General features: G+C 56.2%; 1 protein-coding gene across 8 annotated transcripts in view; it reads left to right on the plus strand.

Moving 5' to 3' along the window:
• The window catches only part of IL11RA (interleukin 11 receptor subunit alpha), a 71,154-nt gene extending 55,387 nt beyond the window's left edge, over nt 1-15,767 (plus strand). For 4 of the 8 annotated variants that reach the window (XM_088152833.1, XM_088152837.1, XM_088152838.1 and 1 more), the window contains 12 exons: nt 5,208-5,307; nt 6,474-6,534; nt 8,516-8,682; nt 8,846-8,960; nt 9,723-9,755; nt 11,262-11,428; nt 12,474-12,637; nt 12,873-13,014; nt 13,984-14,079; nt 14,308-14,410; nt 14,551-14,633; nt 15,146-15,767. In XM_088152833.1, coding sequence (XP_088008959.1) covers nt 5,208-5,307; nt 6,474-6,534; nt 8,516-8,682; nt 8,846-8,960; nt 9,723-9,755; nt 11,262-11,428; nt 12,474-12,637; nt 12,873-13,014; nt 13,984-14,079; nt 14,308-14,410; nt 14,551-14,633; nt 15,146-15,162 — 1,248 coding nt within the window. In that variant the 3' untranslated portion in view covers nt 15,163-15,767. Of the gene's footprint in view, nt 1-5,207; nt 5,308-6,473; nt 6,535-8,515; nt 8,683-8,845; nt 8,969-9,722; nt 9,756-11,261; nt 11,429-12,473; nt 12,638-12,872; nt 13,015-13,983; nt 14,080-14,307; nt 14,411-14,550; nt 14,634-15,145 lie in introns of those variants that run through there. The other 4 variants (XM_088152835.1, XM_088152834.1, XM_088152839.1 and 1 more) reach the window with 4 other exon arrangements.
• Nucleotides 15,768-22,794: the final 7,027 nt, after the last annotated feature.

Genomic DNA, 22,794 nt, shown 5'->3' on the forward strand with positions numbered 1-22,794 from the left:
GGACAAAGCAAGCGGAGGCCAAGGATTTATAGCCCGGTATTTCTCCGTGGAGCTGGACGAGACACTGGCAGGAAAAGGAACGAAGCTGGCGCTGCTAAGGAAGGGGGACAGGGACCAGTCGGGTGCAGTGCCAGCCGTGCCCAACATGAGAAGGGAGGGGGAGGCACATGGTCTCCCCCGCATGGCTGGACTTTCCAGCCCCCAGAAGGGGCCCCCAGAATCCCCCGGGACTTCCCAGCCCTTGGGCGTGTGTCTCTTGCTGCCCTCCCAGACCTGGCAGTCGGAGTCCAAGGCGGCCTCCGTTTCTTGCCTGTCTCGGAAGAGTCTTGCCAGGCTTCCCAGCCCATTTCTCGGCAGATGAGTTAGATAATAGGCTGGCCGGGGAGGATGGGACTCATAACCCAAGATAACCAGGCAGAAGAAATGTGTTCCAGACCTTATCCGAAAAGTTGGAGCCGGGAGTGAGGATGATGGGGGCAGAGTTGGGGGCTGTTGCCCTGGCTCTGAGGAGGATGGGTTGGGGAGTGGGGGGCTCATTTTCCTGGCTTTCCCCAGCTGGCTGACCATTCTTGGTCTGGCCTCTCCCTCTCGTTTTTCCCTTCTCTCTTTCCTTGTCCTCTGAAAATCCATTCAGAAACAGAGACAGAAATTATGTCTTGGAACGAGGCCATTTCTCCTGCTTGAGGGGCTGGGATCGGACTGGTGGTGCTGTCCAGCCAAACACACGAGAAGTCTCAGAAAAAAGCTGTATGGAAAAATGACTTAAAAATCGAAGCACATCGATTTAAAACACATGAGAGATGGAGGGAGGGAAATCAGGAAGAACTCAAGCGCTCCAAGATGTAGAATGTGCTTTCTTGGAGCACGTTAATAAGAAGTTGGGCAGTTTAGGAATTATTTTATACTCCCCTAATATGTTCCTCTCTGGCTTTGGTGGGGGAGCCCCAAGTCCAGTAATCTTTCTTCTTTAGGCAGTTGCTCCAGCGAGTTTAACGTTTGAATTGTACTTTTCTGTTTTTGTTTCTGTTCCACGGCCAAAAAATCAGTTCAAAAAATGAAACGCATAGAATTAAAAATGAATAATTTTGTAGTTCTTTTCCACTTTCTCTGGCCAGACTTACAGAGTATGCCAGGCATGGGCCCATAATAGATTTCCGATATTGGCAAATTACCTTCAGGTCCCCTGCAACAGTTCTGAGCGTGGAAGGGCCACTTTCACTCCAGGTCACCCCAGCTCAGACCCCATCTGTGCCCAACATACAGAGAGCCTCTTCTGCCAAATCTTGAAGCGGTCCTTGGGGTGGGGGCTCCTCACTGCCCCTCCCACCCTGAGCCACGTGGGACAATCAACAACGCTGGCTGCCTTGCGCCAGATCCAGATCCATCCAGGTCACCATCTGGATGCGTGTCCTTGGCAGAGGCCTCCCCAGATCCAGCCCCCTCCATCTGGGGCCACGCTCCTGGGCAGCTAAGTTTCCCCATGAGGCATTGGGGACCTTTTCTGCAAAAGCCTTTTGAAGGCTGCGCCTGACGGCTCCTTCTGCAAGTAGCTCTTGGTGCCTTTTCTTCACAAGGAGCTTAAAAAGGTCTCTGCCCTGGCTCTTGTTAGCCTGACTTTTGCAGATTAATTTCTAGGAAGTTTCCAGGCTCGGTGGAGCTGCTGCCTGGGTGAGAGAATCTTGACTCAAGCACAGAATAAGTAGTGCGGATTTAGCTTCTGAGAGGGGGTGAATTCTTCTAAGGAATTGTTCCTGCAAGATTCAGCCCCCTTTGCTGGGCCTGTGTTTTGGATTCAGTTCATTATTAATACATTAAGTAATAATTGAATGGGATACATGGTTTATTTGGAAACCTTTCTTGCCTAATGCAGTCTCATTCTCCCAGGGAAACCAGCCAGACATTTGGACTTAGCCCAGCTGTGTCATGTGGCACTGAGTTCCAGAGTCCTGCAGCTGCCAAACGGAGCTGCCAACTCTGTGAGAAAACAGCTAGACAGTTTGGTTCTGTGATTTATGGTCCTGAGAGGTATGAAAGCGATCCAAGCGAAACCACATTTGGTTTTCATTAGAGTGGTCTCTTCTTTGTTTGATTTGGCCTTCAGATAATATGTTGCCCAAAAGGCAGTCTCGGACAGAAGTGTGAACAAGGCAGCATCCGGAGAGCTGATTCAGATAATGAACATCATTAAGATATTACATTAACATGCTTAATGTCAACAGAGACAATACCGAGCAATAAAGGAATGGATGGGAAGAATATTTCTTGTGAAAGCTGTGCCCCCAGGAATCAGGTGACCAGCCCTGGACATGCCTGGGTTGCTCACTGGGGTCTCCCAAAGTGGTTCCCTCCTTGTGTTTTCATGGGGCTCTGAAAATGCCCCTGCTTTAATTTCCCTGCTTCATGCGCCTGCGTCATTATGATAATAATCATTCAAACAAACAAACAGGTGTTTAACCTGACTGCCCGTGGGGTGAAGAAAGCTCAATAAGAAGAAAGTGAGCCATGTTGCCTGTCCCCTCTAGAGCCACAAGGATGATATTGAGCAAGCAGAGCCATTGTAACCTGCAGAGGCAAACTTTGTAGCACAGGTCCTGCTGCTACACAGGCACCTTGGCCCAGGAGATCGCGGTGCTACTGCCAGGCCGTTGCTGTGGCATGTACGCTTGGCAGCTGCATCCAGACTGACTCTCAAGCTTGCAGTGGACGCAGAGGTGCGGCAGTTCGGATGGCCTGCAGCCTCTCCCTGGCTGGCTCCAGCCTTGGTCTGCTTTGCGGCTGTGCGAATGCCTAGGCGTCTGCCTGCATTTGGGGAAAAGAACATTTTGGCCTCACCTACTTCTGAGTCCCCCCGCATGGTCTCTGAAGAGAGAAGCAGCGGGCCGGGAGGCTGGCCTGCCCTTTGCCCGTTTGGATTTTCTGCTTTTTGCATGCCTCCACTCCAGGCAGCCTGTGGAATCTCCGTCTAAATAAACACGCCAATCCATTATGGGCTGAAGACGTGTTGTTTTTTCCATGTCAAACGATTCCAGACATCTTGGTTCACCAAAATCTTTCTGCCTGGTTTGGGAGGAGCAGCAAAAAGAGGCTTAAAAGGGTTTAGTCTCCCTCTCACTGCCTGGGGGGATAGAGTGAGACCCACAGGCTGATCTCGCTGTGGTTTGGGGGTTCGGGAGGGGCCGGGGAGTTCCAGGCCAGAGCAGTGCTTAGTCTGGTGTTGCGATTGACGAAAAAATAAAGCGTTTGGATCCAGGGCAGATGATTAAGGCAGAACAATTCAGCTTTAGTCCCAGGCAAGAGCCAGCTAATTACAGAAATATTTCCATTTCCTGCTCCAGAGTCCTTTCTCTGGTTCATCTTGTTGAACACGAAACCTTCTATTTGTTTACTACAGCGATCTTTGCAATCCCCCACGGCGCCACCCTGGTGCCTCGTTCTGTGCACGGTTCCTGGAGCGTGCACAGAATTGGCACTGAGGACCGGGGCGTACCTGCGGGGCTCAGCGGTTTATGCCGGGACATCAGGGGCTGGGTTGCTTGCCACTTGGAGGAAGGGGTCCTCGTAGGAAAGCCAGAGTAGATGTGGAGCAGTGCAGAACTCAGCCGGCTGTAACATGCCAAGGGGGCTGCGGGGCAAGACTGTCACCCTGTGGGAGCAGCATTCTGGAGGGGAGAAAGGAGCCACTCACGCCTCTGGCTCTGATCAGAGGCTAAAGTCGGAGAAATAGGTAGTCCTCAAAAAGAAATGGGGGGTTGCAGGATCAGAGGAGGGGGGTGAGCTCTTTGCTGTCCTTCTCTGGCCTCCCCTGAAGATGCTGCTGGATCTGAACAGCCACGCCACTTCTGACGAATGACAGATGCTTTGCAGGAAATACAAATGCCTTTAGCTCTCCCGAGTGTTTAACGTGTGTGCAGGATAGCCCTAAATTCCACGGGGGGAGGAGAAGGAAAGTGGCCCAGGCGGTGGACGCTGATTGCCTCTGGGTCTTCAAAGTAGCGGGCCTCCTCTGTTCCAGGCGGGATGGCTGCGATAGCATCGTTTGTCTTTGGGACCATTACCTGCCTGCAGTGCGTCTCCTCCAGCATCGGTGCCGCGAGATCATCCAAACGGTCCCTGCTGTCACTGCAGCCTGCATTTCTGGCACTGGGGTCTCCATGAGCGCACGTTGTGGTGGGGGGCTTCCAGAGGAAAATCCGCCCTGCTGCAAGGCTGCTCGCCCTAGCTCTTAGGTCTGGGGAGGGGGGGCCTGACATCCCAGCTGGGGTGGGGAGGTTGTGCGTCGGATTTCAGGAGCTGGGACGGGGAGGGCTGGAAGGAGGAGATGCAGACCAGGAAGTCCAAGTTGCTGCCTCTTTAGCATAGGCTTATTTTGTTTCTAAGTTTTGTGCATGACTTCAGTCATCAAGGAATGGTGGCAAAGTGGCTAAACAGGCAAAGGGAACACGGCAGTTCTGCTCGGGCAACATGGATGGGGGGCAGATCTGGATCTCTGCCAGCAGCACGTGCCCGGTCCCTCAGAGTTTGCTGCGCTGCCCCCCTTCCCGCCCTTCTGTGTCCAGGTGCAAATGCCAGCTTGGGAAGACCCCTCTCCTCAAGGCAAAGCCCCCCTCATGTCCATGTATGACACCTGCACAGAGAGAGGAGGGGCACCTTTGTTTCCATTCCTGCCGCTGATTTCTGCTGGTGCCAGTATTTGCCCGGGGGAGCAGCTGTTTGGTTTTCCATGAACTGTAGTCAGCTAAAAGCTTGCATCTTTTGGCGAGCCAGGCCACTTGTGCCTTGGACAATATAGTCCTCTCTGATCATTTGGGTGGGTCTCTTCACCCTCTCATCTGGAAGGGGAGGGGAGGGGAAGGGAGGGGACGGGAGGGGCTGAGAGATGAATAGAGCAGTGGTATTGCTAGACCCCAGATTCAAGGTGGAGAGGAAAGACTCGAGAGAACACAGAGGTGGGTTGTTCTCACCTCCAAGACCCTGGAGCTGGTCCCCTGATTCTTTCCTGGGGGGCGCTTGAGTTGTTCCACTTCTTCCACTTTGGGTTTTTGACAAGAGGCCGAGTTGTACATTCCAGGACTTGGAATTATCCTGGAGAAGGGACTTGGATGGTCAGCTGGCTTGGAACAGGGAGACCCCACAGCATCCCAGCTTAGGGGTTAACCTCCTGATATTCTTTTTCTCTCCCCCCCCCCCCCCGCCCTTTGGTTCCTTAGATGCTGAGCATCACCGGCTGGGTGAGCAGAGTGGTGGTCCTTTTCGCCTCTGTGCTCGCAACCGCATCCATCGCCATGCCAGGAGAGTGGGGAGAAAAAGGTGAGCCCCGCATTCGGCCAGGGCTGGGGGGGCTGCCTGCCAAGGGCAAAGGGGGTATGTGTGTCACTTGCTGGGAGTCCATTCTGCATGGATGCAAGATGCAGATCTTTCTGGGGCTACAGATGGGGGGGGAAGGGAGCAGATTCATCCCCCCAAATAGAATACCTTAATGATCCTGCCCTGGCGACGCTTCCTCCGACGCCCCGGCCCCTTCAGGCTGTGCCAAGAGCATCCCGGTTGCTGCTCCCAAGGGCTTAAGCCAAGGAGAGAGGCTGGAGGCCAGGGCTTGGGCTTTGCCCTGGTGCCCCAGCTCTGCCCTCAGAGTCTGGGGCTGCCAGGGAATCTGCTGGCCTCCACCTGCAACTTTACAGGCAGCCCAGACGGCATTAGGGCCCCCCTGCAGCCTCCCACCCTCCCCTCCCGTTCTTGCAACCTCTTAAAGGCCAAACTGCTGCCCAAAGCCTTTGGACTGGGTGGCTTGGGCACCGATGCCCACCTTGCCTGTTGGGGCAGCTGAATCTGCCTGGCCTCCTTGTTCCCAACACAGCGGGTGAGCCGTCTGGAGTGGACACGGATGCGCTATGAGCATCGGGGCGGCTCAGGTTGGGGAGCAGGTGCCCGAATTGGGCCAGAGCTGTCAACTGGCCCCAAGGTTGAAGGGCTTTTTCCCTGTTTGCCAGCACTGTCCGAGGTGTGACGAGCCTGGTGGAAATAGGCAAGAACCATTACCTGGGCAAAGGGGCTGCAATGTTGCTAAGTCTGAGAAAGGAGATAACCTTCGGAAGCGGCCCAGGCAGACGCCTCCCCAGTTCACTGAAGCAGGGGAGGAGCAGCACAATCAGACTTGCACGATTCTGCCGTTATGACCAATCTCAGCAAAAGGAGCTTCCGCCTTCTGGTGGAGTTGCCTTCCTGTTCTGGCTTACTCGGTGGGGCTGACATTGAGTGTCATGTGGGGACCAAGACGCTTCTTGCCTCATTAAGTCGCCCGGCTGCCTTCTGGCAGAAACAACGCCCCCCCCCGTAACGAGGAGGGGGGGTTCTCTGGGCAGGGCCTGCAGGGCCCCAGGCGTAGGGCCAAAGACGTGGCTGCGCCTCCTCCGGCAGCCTCGGGACCCAGAAAGCAGCCCCGCGCCAAATCTCACGCTCTGGGGCTTCTCTTCCAGGGGTGACGTATGGCGAGCTGGGGAGCGACATGGCCCTGACATGTCCCGGAGCAAGTCCGAGGTAGGTGCTTGGGCAGGCCGGATCCTGCTCCCATCTGGGCAGTCGTGCCCAGGTCTGTACAGCAGAGGGCTGGAGGTTCCCCGAGGTGATCCCTAAGGCAGTTGTGGGTGCCTTGCTGACAAACTGCAGCTGCCTGCGATGCAGCATCCTGCACCGGGTCTGTCCCAGACCCCCCGCCCTTAACATCCCTTTGCTTCTTAAGAGGCCGGAGGCCCAGCAGAAGGAAGCCTGGGAGCCCTTGTGCTCTCTGAGCCTGGGGGGTTGCTTGCAGACGTTTCATCACCCAACAGGGGAGCTTCATCCGCGCGGGGGCGGGGGGGTTGCTCTCTGTTCTATGCAGGAGGCTGCCCTGCCACTTTGGGTGGGGGCGTAGTTTCCTCCTTGGTGGTTCCTTGATTATTGTTTTGGTGGTTTGTCTGGTGTTAATCCCTGCTTATCTGTATTGGGCTGCTGGAGGGGTGTTCTGGTCTTTTTGTTCCCTACCTAGGTTTTTTTAATTGTCTCTTTCGAACGGTGTGTAAATGTGGTTTACCTCTGTGGGACTATTAGTGGCGGATTCATCTGAGTGCCAAGCTTCCAGGAATTATGTAGCATTTGGGGGTGTATACCCCCACCAACACTGGCAGGGCAAGCCAGTGTATACAGTGGTATCTCGGGTTACGAACGCCTCTGTTAACGAACTTTTCGGGTTACGACCAGCTCCGGCCGCAAAAATTTACTTCGGTTTGCGAACTCCGCCTCGGGGTACGAGCAGGATACGCGGCCATTTTCCCTCCTGTGACACGGTCCGCGGCCATTTTTCTGCCCCTGACACGTGGTCCGCGGCCATTTTCCGCCCCTGACACGTGGTCGTAGGGAGGGGGACTCTCCCTCCAAGCAATAGCCGCCTCCCTGTCCTCCACGCCAGAACGGAATAACGGTAATTACATTGAACCTTATGGGGAAATTTCCTTTGGGTTGAGACCAATTCGGGGTGCGACCAGAGTCACGGAACGAATTAAGTTCGTAAACCGAGGTTCCACTGTATAAGCAGGGAGCAAAGCCCACCCTCCCTCGCACTGATGATGTGACCTAGTCGGGGAATGAAACGTCTGCAAGCAAACAGCCAAGCTCAGAGAGCCCCAAGGGCTCCGCGGTTCAGCCCTGAGCCACGGAGATTCTCTTCTGTAAAAGGAAGCCTTTCGATCTTCTTCCCCAGACCTGCAAGGTTTGAGCTCCTGCTGTTGTCTCAAAGTGTGTTTTCAAAAAGGCACGTCCGTCTTTTTTAAAGCATCCCTCAAGATTTTTTGTTTTATACAAACCATTGGGGGGGGGGGTAAAAAAAACCCTACATTCCAGTTTTAAACTTTCTAAAATAACATTATATTTCAAGTATAGACGAAAATTCCCACAATCTGGATCAGCCTGGGGCATGCCTGGCCTAGCACGCCGTTCATTCCTGTGGTGGAAAACCAGCTTTCCACATGGGAAACCCACAAGGAAAACAGCGGGCCACCTTGTCCTTGCACCCCTGTTTCGCAACTGTTGGCACCCGCAGGCCAACAGAAGCTGTCCCGCAGCAAAAGCCCTTGGTCGCTTCCTACTCTCCTTTTGTTTCTCCTGAACTTGGTGTCCTCCATTTCTGCCCCCCATCCCCGAAAGAAGCTCCCTTCCTGGCATTGCCCCCTGCCTTCCAACCTGACAGCTGCAAAGGGACGCTGCGTTTTGTGTAGTTCTGCTGAACGCTGGCATTTCAGCTTGCTCTTGAGGGCAGCCACAGAGGAGGGCCTCACTGTGGGGTCCAGCAGCAATGCATTGGCGGGAGGAATCGGTGGCAGTTGTTGGGGGCTCTGTTCAGAGAGTGGCAGTCAACTGAGGGGACCTTGCAGCGTCTCCTCCTTAGGTATTTTGAGAAAGTGGGATGGACCCCCCCTTGGTCTCCAGAAGAGCCCTCTCCTGCCAGTGGTCTCCCCTGGTCTTACGGCAGCTCTTCTGCCCTCAGTTCCACGATGGAATGGCAGCGGGACGGGCGCTCGGGGCTGCCCAAGGACTCCAGCGCCCAGCAGGGCCAGCTTCTCCTGCCCCATGTGGAGCTCTCCTCCGAAGGCACCTACAGCTGCTACGATGGCAGCGGGCTTCTTCTGGGCTCCGTGGCCCTTCGCGTTGGCCGTAAGTGTGGGTCTTGTGGGGGAGGGAATGAGACCTGCCTTCTCCAGGGTTAAGGAAGCCACGGGGTGGTGAGCTGCAGCGAGGTGGGGGAAGCACACGCGGGGCTGGAGGGGCTCCGACCTCGGGGCGCTTCCCTCCAAGTAGCTCACTCCCTCGCCCGCAGGGCTCCCCGGGCTGCCCTCCGTCTCCTGCAGAGCGTCCAACTACGAGAACTTTTCCTGCTTCTGGACTCCCAGCGTGGAGACACTTCTGCCCACCAGATACGTCGCCACCTACCAGTACGTCTGTGAGTCTGTGCTGGACCGTACCACGGCCAACGTAGCTGAAGAGGTCTGGGAAGGGCTCCGTGGGGGTCCGCAGAGGGGAGGGGAGGGGAGGCCATGCTGGGTCGAGATCAACAAGGCAACGGGAATATTGGAGGGGAGCTGGGGGCCGAGAAGGGGGCTGCTCTCCCCTGGGGTCCCTTTGCCTCCCTCTGTTTCTTGCACTGTGATCCTCCCGCTGTCCGGCTGCAGGGGAGGAGAAAAACTCTCTTTTTTTGGAACTTTTTTTAATTAGCTAAATACAGAAAAGAAAAAGTATTCACAAAATCATAAAAGAGGGGAAGAAAAGGCTAAAGAAAGAGGGAAAAACATACATACAGGGCATATACTCACAGATAGGCAAAGGGGAGGAGAAGGAACTCGTCTTCTGTCCAACCTCCGTAGCATTGCCAGATTCCTCAAAGGCCCACCCGCCACCCGCCACCCCAGTTCTTCCCCAGGTGCGCAAGCATTGTGCTTCCCACTCCTCCTGTGCCGGGGGAGCTAAACCAGCCAAAGGAGAGGGCAGCAGCCTGACTGCTTGCAAGCCAGTCGGAGGCCACGGCTGGCCCTCTCTCGGCCTCGTCTTGGCCTCCGGGCTGGGGCTGGTGTTGCTCGAAATCGCAGCTGGGCGGTCGGCCTCCTGGGAGCGGGTCTTGCCCTTTCCTCTTGAGGCCGGGGGGGGGGGCGTGATAAAGTTGGCTCTCTCAGTTCACCGGCCTCTTCCTCATTTCCTAGGAAAAAACAGCCGGCCGGAACTGACCAGCAGAGGTACGTCCTGTCCTTTTGCAGTTCGCATCTTGCCCAGAAATGTTGGTCTGACTTTTTCTTGGCCCACATGCATCCCGCACGCCCCCCGCCCCCCGCCCACGTTTCCTGCTTCACATACAGATTGCTGCACCGACCCAAGGGGCGGGTCACGGGCTCAGAGCATCATGCGTAATAAACTCGGGACACCCCTCAGTCAGTGGACTTTTCCATTTCTTTTATAAGGGGAAACTGGCATGAATCGCGACCGTTAGGGAGAAAGCCAGGATACAGATCGAACGACGATATATTACTATGTATTATTATTACTGTGGTTGCTGGAATTGCTATTTACACCCTCCAGCAAATAGTTCTGACTGGATTTGATGCTTCTGACTATTGGATTCCTCCCAAGGATCTAAGATAGTTAATGATATTGTCATAATGCCTCCACCGTTCCAGACAAAGCAGCCTTTAGTAGTTGAAGAGTTGAGGTTCTGTCCATTCCTACCGGCTCCAAGAGCTTTTCCAGAACTTTTGGGGCGGCGCCCAGTGCACCCACCACTACAACTCTCTTTTCCCACATTCACTCCCTCTCCATTTGAAGGTCTTCACATCTCCCTGTTTTTTCTGGTACTTCCTCCTTGATCCCTCTGTCTCCAGCTACTGCCGTGTTGATTCTCTGTGCTCGTTTCCTTCCTCCTCCTCCTCCTCCTCCTCCTCCTCCTCCTCCTCCTCCTCCTCCTCCTCCTCCTCCGAGAGCTGCAGCTTTCTCTTCTCAGTCGGTAGGCTGGAGGAATGAGGACACATGGATGAGCATCTCTCCCTGCTCCCAGCACGAGGGAGGATCTGTTTCTTCCTTGAAGCCAGTTCTTCTGGCACTTCCCTGTAGGCAGAAGCGTCTGCAGTGCATGGTCAAAAAAGTCAAGATGGTGGCCACAACTGCGGTCGAAGCTCTGCCTGCTTTTTGTGTACGCCGCACATAAGCCCTCCCCACCACTTTAGGATGGGAGTGAGTGACTGAACGGGATGAGCGAGGGGTTACCTACGAGGAGCCCTTTGCTCAGCCAGGGAGGTGCTCAGAACAGCCCTTTGGGAGGGTCCCTGTTTGCAAGAGAAAGCTAAATTCTCTGTCATTAATTAAAACCGTCTCCTGCATGTGGAGAGTTAGCATCTCAGGGAGTGAGGGAGTCTCCTCAGCTCCATTGTCTCATTTCCCAAGTATAAAGAGCTTGCGATTCCTTTACACGCTTGGATGCAAAAGGCATCAGGAGTGGAGCATATCCAGAGCTCTGGGCTGGACTGTGGGGTTCTTGGTGTTCGCGGAGCTCGGTGGTTTTCCTGTAGACGCTTATTGCCAAGCCCGGTAACGTCATCAGCCTGTGTAGATTAGCGCCCCCCGACTTCTTTCCAGATACGTTGGGGATTTTGGGGGCACTGGATTTTGGTCCTCTTTCTGCAGAAGGGTGGGCCGCTCTCTCCTTTGTGAGAGCTTTGCGAGGTGAGTGCTTTCTCTTGCTTTCGTGTAAGCAGGCCCCCAGTCAACGGTGTGGGGCTGTGTGTCCAGGATCCTGCCCTACCTCTCTCCTGCACAGTCAGCAAGTCCCAGTTCTGGAGCTCTTACCGTGTGAACGTGACCGAGGTGAACCCCCTGGGATCCAGCTTCAGTCTCCTGGACATCACTGTGCAAACCATCAGTAAGTCCTGCCCTTTGGAAGAGGAGCATCCTGGCTGCCTGGGAAGGGAAGGGATTTTATTTACAGGTCGTCCTTATTTAGCGACCACAATTGGGACCGGTCACTCGGACGTTAAGCGAAGTGGTCACTGAGTGAAACGACGACCGTGCTTATGATCTGACTTCAGCTCTCCTTTGCTTTATAGACCTGCAAAGGTCATAAAGACGAGGATTGGCCGCAAAGTTACTTTTCCATCACTGTCGTAACTGTGAATGGTCACTAAATGAGGACTGCCTGTGTTTATTGGCTGGAACTTCCAAGTTCCTCCAGTCCAGCAGATGAAGGCACCTCTGCAGGACAGAACATCAGTAGGCATGTTTATCTCCCCAGCTTCTCCCCAAACAGTTCCTGGGATTCAGGGCCAATTTCCTTTGTCCCAGGGAGCAGCTGATTTGGGGCTCTGATTACTCCTTCTTTACGAAACTCCTGCCCTGCTGCCTCCTGAACTTTGGTGGGACAGCCTGTTCTAAGAAAAAAAGTAGGGAATGATTATTCCAAACCATGAGGATGCTGCAACATGTGAAGCAGATTGACTTTCTAAATGCATAATCGATTGGGTTTTGTCCTTTTCAGTCAGCGTGTATGACTGTTTTAGCAGCTGGGCCTGTGTCTTCCTCATCTCCGCAGCTTCTTCTCATACCTGTTGCCAATCGGAAGTTTTTTCCAGCTGATAATGGGATCGATGGTTGCAGCCCTCGTTGGCTCTGAAGGGGGAAGGCTTGGAGGGCTGCAACAGGGCTACCACATCTGAGCTGCAGAAATGCGGAGGGCGAAAGTGTCTTGCTGCCCTTTGTGGTTCCCTGCATTTTTTCAGCCCAGATCTTGTGTCTCCAGGCTGGGAGACACTCAGATGGAGGCAAGGCAGAGGAACACTTGACTCATGAGAAGTTGGGAAAGAGGGCTACGTTCCCAGATAAGCTGGGTTTTGGCCCAGATAATGGGGAAAGGGCAGGAGACACGGAGGGCCCTGGGCTTATTCCCCTCCCCTCCTCTGCGTCCTCTCCAGCCAAACCAGATCCGCCAGAGGGCCTGCGGGTGGAGCCGGTGCCCCTGGCCCCCAAGCGGCTGCGCGTGAGCTGGGAGTACCCCTCCACTTGGCCCAAGGAGCCTTCCTTCCAGCTCCGGTTCCGGCTGCGGTATCGGCCCGTCCTTTACGACTCCTGGTCAGTGGTGAGTCGAGGGAGTGCAGGGGCTGGGCTCTCGGGGCCCACTGCTTTGCTTTCGTGCACGTGGCTCCGCTGTGCCCTTTCTGAAATACAAGGGTTGTGCCCCAGGCATTTGGGGTGGCTGGTGGAGGGGAGCAGTCGGTCCTGCTGAGCCTCTAGACCCCCTGCATGTACGGAGCCCGGAGCCTTGGCCTGGGGCAGGGGAAGGACTGACTGCTGGCCGCATCCTGGCCCGGCAGGTGGAGACGGCCAAGGTGTCCGAGGTGATCACAGACGCCTTCATGGGCCTGGAGCACATGGTCCAGGTGAGCGCCAGGGACTTCCTGGATGCCGGGAGCTGGAGCGACTGGAGCCCGGAGGCGCGAGGCTGGCCGGCTGCTGGTAAGGGCATCGCGCGGAGGAGGAGCCGTGGTCAGAAGCACAGGAGGGCAGCGCAGGGCGAAAGGTCTGGAAGCGGGGGCTGAAGGGGACCGAAGCTTGGGCAGACTTAAAAATAGGAGAGACTTATCTGCAGATATGGGTAATGCTGCTGCCAGGATTTCTTCTAGCACCAAGGCTCCAAGGCTTAATGGAGGGCCGGAAGACCCACACCCACGCGCACACACACACACAACACACGGCTTCTAGATCAAAAGCTTCCAGGGAAGGCGAGCCCAGGAGCAACCGAGGGCTGAGCTCTTCCTCTTGGGCCCCCCGTCCTTGCGGTGGGAAGCTGGCCTGGGGTCTCCTCTGGGAGTCGAGCCCAGGAGCTGTAACGCTCTGAGGCTGCCGGGAGCCTGACCACCAGGGAGTCTGCTTGTCGCCTGTTTGGGGAAATCATTTGGGGAAGTAAAGGCTGGATAGCTACACAGGAACACTTTTCCTAACCCACATGGCACATGCGTCATTTAAAAAGAAAGTATTAGGGCAGCTTTGTAAAATTTAATTTCTTTCTGTTTTTCAGAAAAAATAGAGGGAGCGGGAGGGGGACTCCTGGCACCTTTTTCTGTTTCTTTTCCCTGCATTTTTCCACCTGGAGAATGGGGGCCTTGGAAGATGCAGCCCGTGGCCTCTAGCACCAGCTGGGTGCTCCCCCTTCCTTCTCCTCGGCCGTTTGTGCTGAAAGCATGTGGGGAGAGCTGTTCTTGAACCCGAAGGAGATGAAGCGTTGCAGGAGGCAGGACCTGAGCCCGGCCCCTCCAGATCCGTGGGGCCACAGGGCTTGGGATTCTGGGCCTGGCAGGATCGCCTGCCTGGCCTTGCCAGCCCCTCCCCACACACACACAGCCCGTGGGCCAGGTGGGGGAGGCCTGCTGCCCCCATCCCCAACATTTTCCCAGGCCGTCCTATTTTGCTCTCTTCCTCCCACAGGGCAGATCGATGAGCCCGGTGAAGCTGCCACGGCTATCACGGAGCTGGAAACGCCAGCCGAGGAGCCCTCTCCAGCCCCCAAGGATGAGCCAGTCGGTACGTGGGTGGCAAGAAGCCGCAGGTCGGCATGGAGACCAAGGCCGCTGGGCCAATGCTAGCTCTTCAGACCCAGGATTGTTGTTTTTAAGAATTAAGATTGCATCAAAGATCCTTATGGAAGGGCCCCCCAAGGCTCCTTTGTCTCGACTTGTAGGGGGCAGGGCGATGTCTATGCAGAGGTGCCCACAGGGTGCAGCCACTCAGGGCCCCTTCTGTCTCCTCCAGCAGGCCACGGTGACTCCATGGAGAAGGTAGCGGTGCTGGTGTCGCTCGGCGTCTTCGCCTTCTTTGTCCTGGTGGCACTCCTGCTTTTTGCCCTTCTGGTGTGGTAGGTGGATAACCTGGGCATGGATGCCCAGGTTGAAATGTCTGCTCGCCTGCAGAGCTCAGCAGGGAGCCTTGGTCCAGTGGGAACAACCTCTGCAAAGGACCCCTCTCCATCTTTTCTCCCTCTCTTTCCCTTGACAGGATCCGTGCAAAGAAGCTGAGCAAAGAAGCCGACAAAAACTGTGACCTGCTCGCCGCTGCCACCCACCTGAAGGCCTTGCCCAGTGAGTTCAGCACCTGGCCCCTTTTGGGGAGGGCAGAGCGACACACCCCTAAATCAGTGTGTCCCTCAAGAAGGCAGTTCAGATGCTCCACACGCAACAGTTTGGACCCTCCTGGGCACAGGACCCTGGAGGTAGAATCTGAACAGTAGGAGCAACTCCTTTTAGCGGGTCCTAATCCATGGGAAGGGTGGTCCAGCCTTCAGGTGCTGGAGGTTGAATGCTTCCGTGGGTCATGGCTATTCTGTGGAGTCTGTGAACTGCTCAGGTCAGACATGAATGGAAAGGCCCCGAAGCAAAGGGCCTCCCAGGTACCCAGATAGGTTGTGGCCAGAAGTTTCCCATGTCCCCTGCGCAAAGCAAATGGTAGCCTGAGCTAAAGTAGGATGTCCCTGCTGGCTGGGAATTCTGGGGGTCCAACCGGTGGCCTGCCCTCTGTCCTAGGTGAGATGCAAGCCTCCGATGCAGACGTTGGCTTCCGTCCTGTCCTGACCAGCCTCTCTCTTCCTCTGCAGGAGCCCAGCTCTTGTAGCACAGCTGTGCCTCCGTCTGGCAGAACAGCCGCCTCTCCCACCCAGGGCGCCATGGACCTCTCCAACCGCAGCTGCCTGTTGATGCTCCAGGGACATGACCCCGCCCTTCCCTGCCACCCTTGGAAAAGCTGCTCATCGACCGGACCTTGGCATCAGTGGCTTCGGCCCGGTCCCCTCTCCTTTGCCACAAACGGGCTGGATGCCAGACGCTGCTGGTTTTGGACTCATCGGTGGCCGAGGGACTCCTTGTGGAAAGACAGACCTGAGGAGCAGCTGGTTGGGGCAGAGGGTGGCACTGGCCGAGTCTTGCTCCTCACACCCCCGTCTCTCCCGTGAAGCTAAAGCCCTGCAGACTGGAGGAACCAGGCCCCTCCCCGGCCATGGCGGGGAGCCCCGGATAGCCTTGCTGAGAGAGACCAGCATTGCAGGAAATTGGCAGCTGCCTTGGCACGGGGGGAAGGACAGCCTGGCAGAGCAGAGGCAATGGCAGAGATCTCCCTGTATGCTAGTCGTGTGTGAAGCTGTGTGTGTGTCTGTGTGCGCGCAGAAACCTCTGCGCTTGGTTTGGTTCAGAGTATTAAATTTCAAATTTTGGGTTTTTTTACTGAATCTTCGGCAGTGCAAGCCCTCCTCACATGGGTGGTCGCTGGAGGAGGTGACTCATTTTCTGCCAAGAGAGCCTCGCAGGTGGCAGCTGGGCCAGAGCGGCTCCCTGGCCAGGCTGGCTGAGAACCCACCATTGACTCTTGCGATGGCCCGTGTCTACAAAGGACAGGAGGAACTCTGCCACCTGTGGGGGCCAAGGGCAGTCGATGGGCACCCGAGGGCACCTTTGGGCCCTGAAGGAGCCCTGGCCTTTGGCACGCTGGAGGGGCAGCTTGCTGGGCACCCTGCTTGCTTCTCTCCCAAAGGGTGACTGCAGGGACTGGGGGAGCAGGGGGCTCTTTCTCCTCCAGACCAGCATGAGAAAGGCCACCTCTCAACAAAAGCGAGGGTCCACTATGGAGGTGGTCTTGGCCATGGCGGGGAGGATGGTCAGTGTGCAACCTGGCCATTTGGAGTCTCATCTTGCTGGCCAGAAGACCGGAGGTAGCCCCTGCAGGCTGGATTGTGGTTTGCCCCACGGGTGCTTCTCTGTCTCAGGCACCGCCAGATCTTCAGGGAATGGGACTCCGGCCTGAATGCCTTGAACCCCTTTAAGGCACCTTCAACAGCATGAAGTCCATAAAGCAAGCCAGACTCGACTTGCGCGGAAGATGGGGAACGGGGGGCGGGGGGCTGCTTTTCTTCTTCACGCTCTGCCTCTCCTCTCCCCCGGAGCCCTGCTTCAGCCAGTTCTGAAGGGGAGATTGGACCAGGGAGCGCCACAGCCGGAGGCCCAGGGCTGGGACTAAGGCCAGGTTAAACAGCTTAACTTAAGACACCATGTGCGAATAAAGAACTTGCTGGCTTGCGGGCGTCCCATCAGGAGCAAGATGCTCGGCCAGATTACTTTTCTGGCTTGTGGGCAGCAGACCTGCAGGGTCCAACCTTCGCCTTGCTCAGCAGAGGGGAGGTAGCCAATGGCCTCCAGGCTTTCCTGTGTCAGAGGAGTCGTGGGCACTGCCCAGTGCACCAGTGGCTAGTTAGGGAGGTGTGCTGGTAGCCCTGGCCTGCCTTCCCTTTCCCTGGGGAGAGGCCAGCCAGGAGCAGCCGGGGGGCCCAAACGTCTGAGTCCTCTGGAGAGCGGGACGCATCGCCCTGCTTGTGCCGAAGTGGCCGGGGCTGTCCAGAGATGCCAGGGAGCTCAGTGGTGTGGGGAGAGATGCCAGAAAGCAGGATGGAAATTTCCTGAGACGAAGGTGGCAAGCGCCAGATGGGAGGAGAGGCTAAAAATAGCCAGGAAGACTCTCCGGCTGGGAGGCTGCCATGGCAGGAATCTCGCATGGGCCACGGCCATCCTGCCCACCAACTGGTGGCTCCCTGGGAACGGGTGGGAGGGAACAACTAGCACGTGGAAAGGCTTCTTGTCTCCATACATTTGGAGGTTCCAGCTGGGAATGTGGGAGAAGGTGGTTCTGCTGTGCGCAATTGGAAGATTCTGGGATCTGCGTCTGGAATGGGTGGCGCTGCTGGGTCTCTGAGGACCCAGAAGAGCATCTTGGGAGGTGCTTGAAAGGGGGCGCTGGGTCCTGCCCAGGAAGGAACGAGGGCTGGGACGCAGGACGGGACTTCTTCATGCAGCCTGGGCAGGAGGGCCCCTGGGCCTTGGCCTGGAGGTGTGCGTGAGGCTCGTGCTGCTCAAGGGGAACTCGGCTCGGCCTTCAGAGAGGTTTCTGTGCTTCTGTGCAGCAGAAGGGACCCAGAGTCTGGGGGTGGGGGGTGCTCTCTGAAGCGAGGGAGGAGGGGAACCCCGGGCAGCCAGAGAGGCTTGGGGCAGCTTCTCCCTCTTCCAGTCCAGTGGGCAGCGTTGGGTGGGTTTGGGGGGAAGATGAAAGGCAAACCTGGTTGCCTTGAGCTTCTGGAGAAGGGGTGGGATATAAGCTGTTCCTGCCTTCTGGGTGATGGTCTTCTCACCCACCCACCCACTCGCACTGGTGGTGCATTTCATGGTATGGCAGGCCTGGGCTGCACCAAAGCCACAGACTGGTCCTGGGAAAGACGGACAGACTTTTTTTTCCTTCTGGGATCCAGAGAGGAGAGGAAGTGTTTTAAGTCCTGGGTGTGTTAGGAACTGGAGGAGCTCCAACCCCCCAAGGTTTGGAAGGTGGGTGGGGGGTCCAGCCATTAATGCCTGCAGAGGAGCACCTGTGCAACCCCCAGTGTCTGGGGAGGGGCTCTTGCACTGTTCCACCTGGCCCCTCCTCTCGGGCCTCTCGGCATCCCCTCCCATCTTAGTGCTGATCAGTGCCGACCTTGAACTGGCAAGATAAGCTAAATGCCACTACCATCTTGCTGACAGAGGAAGGGAGGGCTGATTACACCTCACCAATAAACAAATACCACCCCCAAAATAAGGAAATCTGGCTGGCTTGAAGACATAGATTAATCATTGCTTAGCCATCTCTCTGGCTGTTAAGACAATCCCAATGCCGGAATAGGATTTTCACAGCATCACGCACACCCCAGTTTATGCCCTTGAAGATAAGCTGCCTGCATGCTATCTCCCAAGACGTGCCAGGGGAGAGTGCCCAGGAGCCTTTGATTCTGGCCTGGCTCCATAATGCCACGTCTGGGCTAGCTGATGGTATCACATAATTTGGTAATGTATGATAGCCGTCTAGAGCAGTATTTCTCAACCTTGGCAGCTTAAGACGGGTGGACTTCCACTCCCAGAATTTGCCCAAAACTACTCCAACAAGGCCAGAGCACCACAACGTAGTATTTATGGGTTTCAAGCGCCCCTTTGATTCTACCTCAAGAGGAGTCTTGAGAGAGGCACTTGGCTTAAGGCCTCTCCCTTAGCAAGACCTGCTCCTGCTTATGTACAACAGCTGAACACAGAGGTGCAAGTTAAGATGCACCCCTTCGGGCAACTTGCAGTATCCTAACCCAGAATGGCATCTAGCTGGGAGGAGCGCGAGCCCTTTCAATTCTCAAATTGAATTTGAACTCCAAATTAACTTCTAAGTTAGTTCTCAAGACTTATCTCTCTCAGCCGTTCTTTCAGATAGCCAACGAAAGTGCTTCGCCACCTCTACGCAGACGTGCTGTTGATCTTGTCCCAGAGTCCTGGGGAGAGCATTGTCTTGCACCACTAATCTCATTAATTATTAGAAGATGAAGATTGCAGTGTTTGCCCGGAGATGAACATTTGGAACTTCCACACTGAATGCTTCAGAAATCCACCAGATAAGAGCTCCCAACTGAAAATATGGTGCAGGCAATTTACGGAGGAGCTCCGGGTGGCTCTGTGCGGGAGGAGACCGTTTTGCCTCTGCTGCTACCGGATTAATAAAGGCCGCATCACCAGCCCAACTCCTTCGTGGAGCCCAGTGAGGTCTATAGCTCAGCGCAGCCTCCTGGAACCTCTTCACCCCAAATTCCCAGGGTGTTCACAGTTGGAATCCACAGTGGAGGCTTATACTATTTTCCATTTTGTCATTTTTGTTGATGTTTAATGTTTGTCCAAATAAGGGTCTTGGGCAAACTCCACTCAGCTGGAATTGCCGGCCAAAGAGCAGCCCACGCCCCGCCTCGGGAGGCTTTGCTGTCTCTACCTTCCTAAGCAGCAAGGCCTGGGCGTGGTGCGGCAGAGGAGTCGAGCTCAGCTCTTTGCAGCTTCAGGTCCTGGAAATCAGAGCCTAAGTGGAGGCTGCAGCCAGCCAGGCCCCTCTCCGCTCTGGAACAGCCCACACGGGCTTATCTCCGGCCCAGTTAGCCTTCCTCCATCCGCTCTACGGGAAGGCAGATCTGGTAGGACACCCTCCTAGGAGCGTACTTGCCCATGTCACCAGAACAGCCAGGTGGGTCCTCTTGTGCCACAAATACTCCAGGTGTCAGCACAGTAAACTTATTCTGCCTGTTGGCGACTGTCCCTGGCCACCCAGTTGAGTTTGTGCTCATCCTGCTAGTTGTGGGCAAAGAGCCAGCTCCAACCGCAGAGATGACAAAGGTCCCCATCCGAGCAGGTAGTCCTGCTACCCACACACCTGCTGTTATGTGGTTATGTTTTATTATGCTAATAGATGTCTTGTTATGTCTTGTCTGTTGTTTCGTGGTCTGGACTTTTTAATCCTTGCAGGGCATGTTCAGCTGCCAGCCACTGGCCATAATAAAGAGCTCGTGCATTCAGCTCCCCCACCCCACAAAAGAAATTAGCAGAAGATTCTTTGGGGCATTTCGGAATTCATTTGGTAGTTCCCCAGTCCCTACTGGTGCAAAACTTGTAAAAAAAGGAAAGGGGGGGAGGGACACAAAAGGTCAAATAGGGTTGCCCAAAGCACATGCAAGGAGAAGTGGGAAGCGGTGGGCCCAGGCTGCTGCTGGATGTTGGTGGCTCTGCACTCACATGCCAGCCAGATGCAATCCAGCTTCGCTGGGCAGATCTTTCATTTCACTTGGCACAGAAGCCCACCCAGCCGCCGCCTCTTCAGTAGAAACAAGTACTTTGTTAGAGGCACCGGCTCCTGCTCTTGGGGCGGGGGGGGTGTTTCCCGTGCTGAGTTTTGGGGCTGAATGTCCCCATCCTCTTTACGGGGAGTTCTGGGCAAAGACAGAGCTGGGAACTAAGTCTAGGCTGGCGACTCCTAAGCTAGTTTTGCCACGGAATCAAGGCTCCTTTCAGGTCTGTGATGCACCGCCCCCTAGTGGCAGAGGAGAGAAGGTCCAACCAAAGTGGGAAAACGAAGTTGGGGAAGGAGCACAGGGCGCGTTGAGGCAAACAGGTGGCTGCTTGGCGCACATCCCCCTCATCCACGTAAAATGAGGCAAGCAGGAGCAAGGGAGCCTGGGGCAGCCCAGGATGAGCCCCAGCAGCCCCCAGCCCACCCCTGCCTGGGAGAAGCCAGAGGGAGGAAAAATGGCACAGATGAGGGCACAAGGCACCCCTCAACCACGGGCACAGAGCAGCCCAACCCAGCTGGGAAGGGTCACAACTCCATGCCTCCCCCCCGCCCCGATGACTGTGGCTGTGCCTTCAGAGGGGGGAGCTGTTGTCTAATGAACCCAGAGGGCACTGGGTTGGGCAAGGGTGGGCATTCTGCTCCATCCAGCCACAGCCAAGCAGTCCAAGCACTGTGACTGTCCCCGACCCAGGCTGGGTCATGTCTGTCTTGATCCAGCCGCGGGGAGACATCTTGCCCCCAGCGACCGCCCGCGAGCCCAGGTCCCAGACCTGCAGCCAGACCCTGGAGGCTCTGGATCCGAGCAAGGGGCGCGTGCTCTGCTTTGAAGCCTGGCCCAGCACTCCTGCCTCTGGCTGCCCTCTAACCCTGGCTAACACAGCTGAAGCTGGTCATTATTCTTAGAATCAAGACCTGCCAAGGGTGGCTTTGCACACAAACAGCCCCAGGCTCTGTCTCTGGCAGCAAGGCCAGTTGAAAGTGCCCCAGGGCACAACCCCTCCCCATGACAGGCCTCAGGGTGGCCTCGCGGGCTTGGCAGGCATCGTTGATCTCTGATGTAAGAGCCTCTGTCCGGCTGGGGCATCTCATCCCCTGCTTCCCACGTTGTTCCTTAAATGAAGGTCTCCTGAGTCACTGCAAGTTCATTTGCCTTCTCAGGTTGGTCCTTCTCCACCTAGAAGCCTGCACCTGCTAAGATTTTTGCCAAGCAAAGTTCTTGAGCGTGTGAGAGTGGGGCACGCCACGTCTATGTTTACAGTGCTTTTATTTGGGGGGAAGGGATGACCAGAACTATACTAAATTTGGAACAGATTTAAGCAGCAGCATTGAGTTCTGTTTCTCCGGCTAACGCCAATCGTTTTCCTCGCACGTGGGGTGAGTTTTCTGTGTGGCGCAGCAGCACGGCTGGAAGGCTGACCTGCAGGCGAGCTGTGAACATCCACCACCAGCACCCCGACTGCCTTCGTGTGGCTTGGCTAGAGGCGAGCAGGGGTGGGCTAGATGACCTCGAAGGCCCCTTCCAACCCTACGGTTCTATGAGCAGACTCACAGCCTTTCAGCCTGTTGCTAGATCTTCAGCCCAGTGCCCCCTCCCCACTGTGGCTGAATCACAGCTTGCAGCCCCTTTGCTCAGCATTTCTTGATCTGTGAGTTGATCCCCGTGATCCTGAGCCTGCTCTAGCCAGCACCCCTGTGCCCCCATGCCCCCCAGCACCATGAGCCTCCTCTCCCTGGCCCTCTGCCAGTGCTGGGTTTGTACCTGCCCCTGCTTTTCTCTGCTACTCCCAGGGGCAAGCATTCTCCCCCCCCACCTGCCCTTTGCCATTCCTCACGCCCTGATCCCACCTACCAGATTAGGACGGCTCCCTTTTGTCTCGCCAGCACATTCGGAGCCAAGGGAAGAAATAGAAGCAGCCCCAGTAGATCCTGGAAAAGAGGGGGGGCGGGGGAAGGCAGTTCCCCCACCACGCCACCCCTTGGTGAGAAAGCCAAGGCACGGGGGCAGGGAGCGTCATGGGGACAGCCCTGCGTCCTCAGAAAGAAGGCAACCGGTCTGCTTCACTCTGCTTCGCTGGGTCTCAGGCTGGGGGCTGCAGATACACCCGGCAGAAAGGGCCCAGGGGCCACTGCAGCCAGGGGCATCTGCAGGGTACGGTCCAAAGTGTCCAGATGGCAGTGACCATGGGGCAGCTGAGGCTGCGGACGTCCTGCGACTGACAGAGCCTGGAGTCGGCCAGGGAGAGCCTGCCTGGCTCCTGGGAGGAGGAGGCCACGGTGAGGGCTTCGTCTCTTTACGCAGATGGGGGGCCCCACCCGCAACGCTGTAGCCCTCTGCTCCCCCATCTCCTGGACACAGCCTTGTCCCCCAGAATCCCTCACCTGCTGCTCCCCCCAGAGTGACCCTTGGCAGAGGTCCAGAGGGGAGGGGCAGGGGGCAAGAGGAGAGCCAGGACCGGAAAGACGCCCACCGCCCCAGGCCTGCTTGTGGGCAGTTGGCCCCTGCCACAAAGGCCGGTCCAGGAGCTGCGGGCGGGGCCTGGCAGGCAAGTGGGGAACCCAGAGGGCCCTGGCTCAGCTGGGTTGGTA

The sequence above is a fragment of the Python bivittatus genome, unplaced genomic scaffold (genome assembly GCF_059951505.1).
Source record: "Python bivittatus isolate LINGU-HERP-01145 unplaced genomic scaffold, Pbiv_v1 ctg000570_np1212, whole genome shotgun sequence".
NCBI lineage: Eukaryota > Metazoa > Chordata > Lepidosauria > Squamata > Pythonidae > Python > Python bivittatus.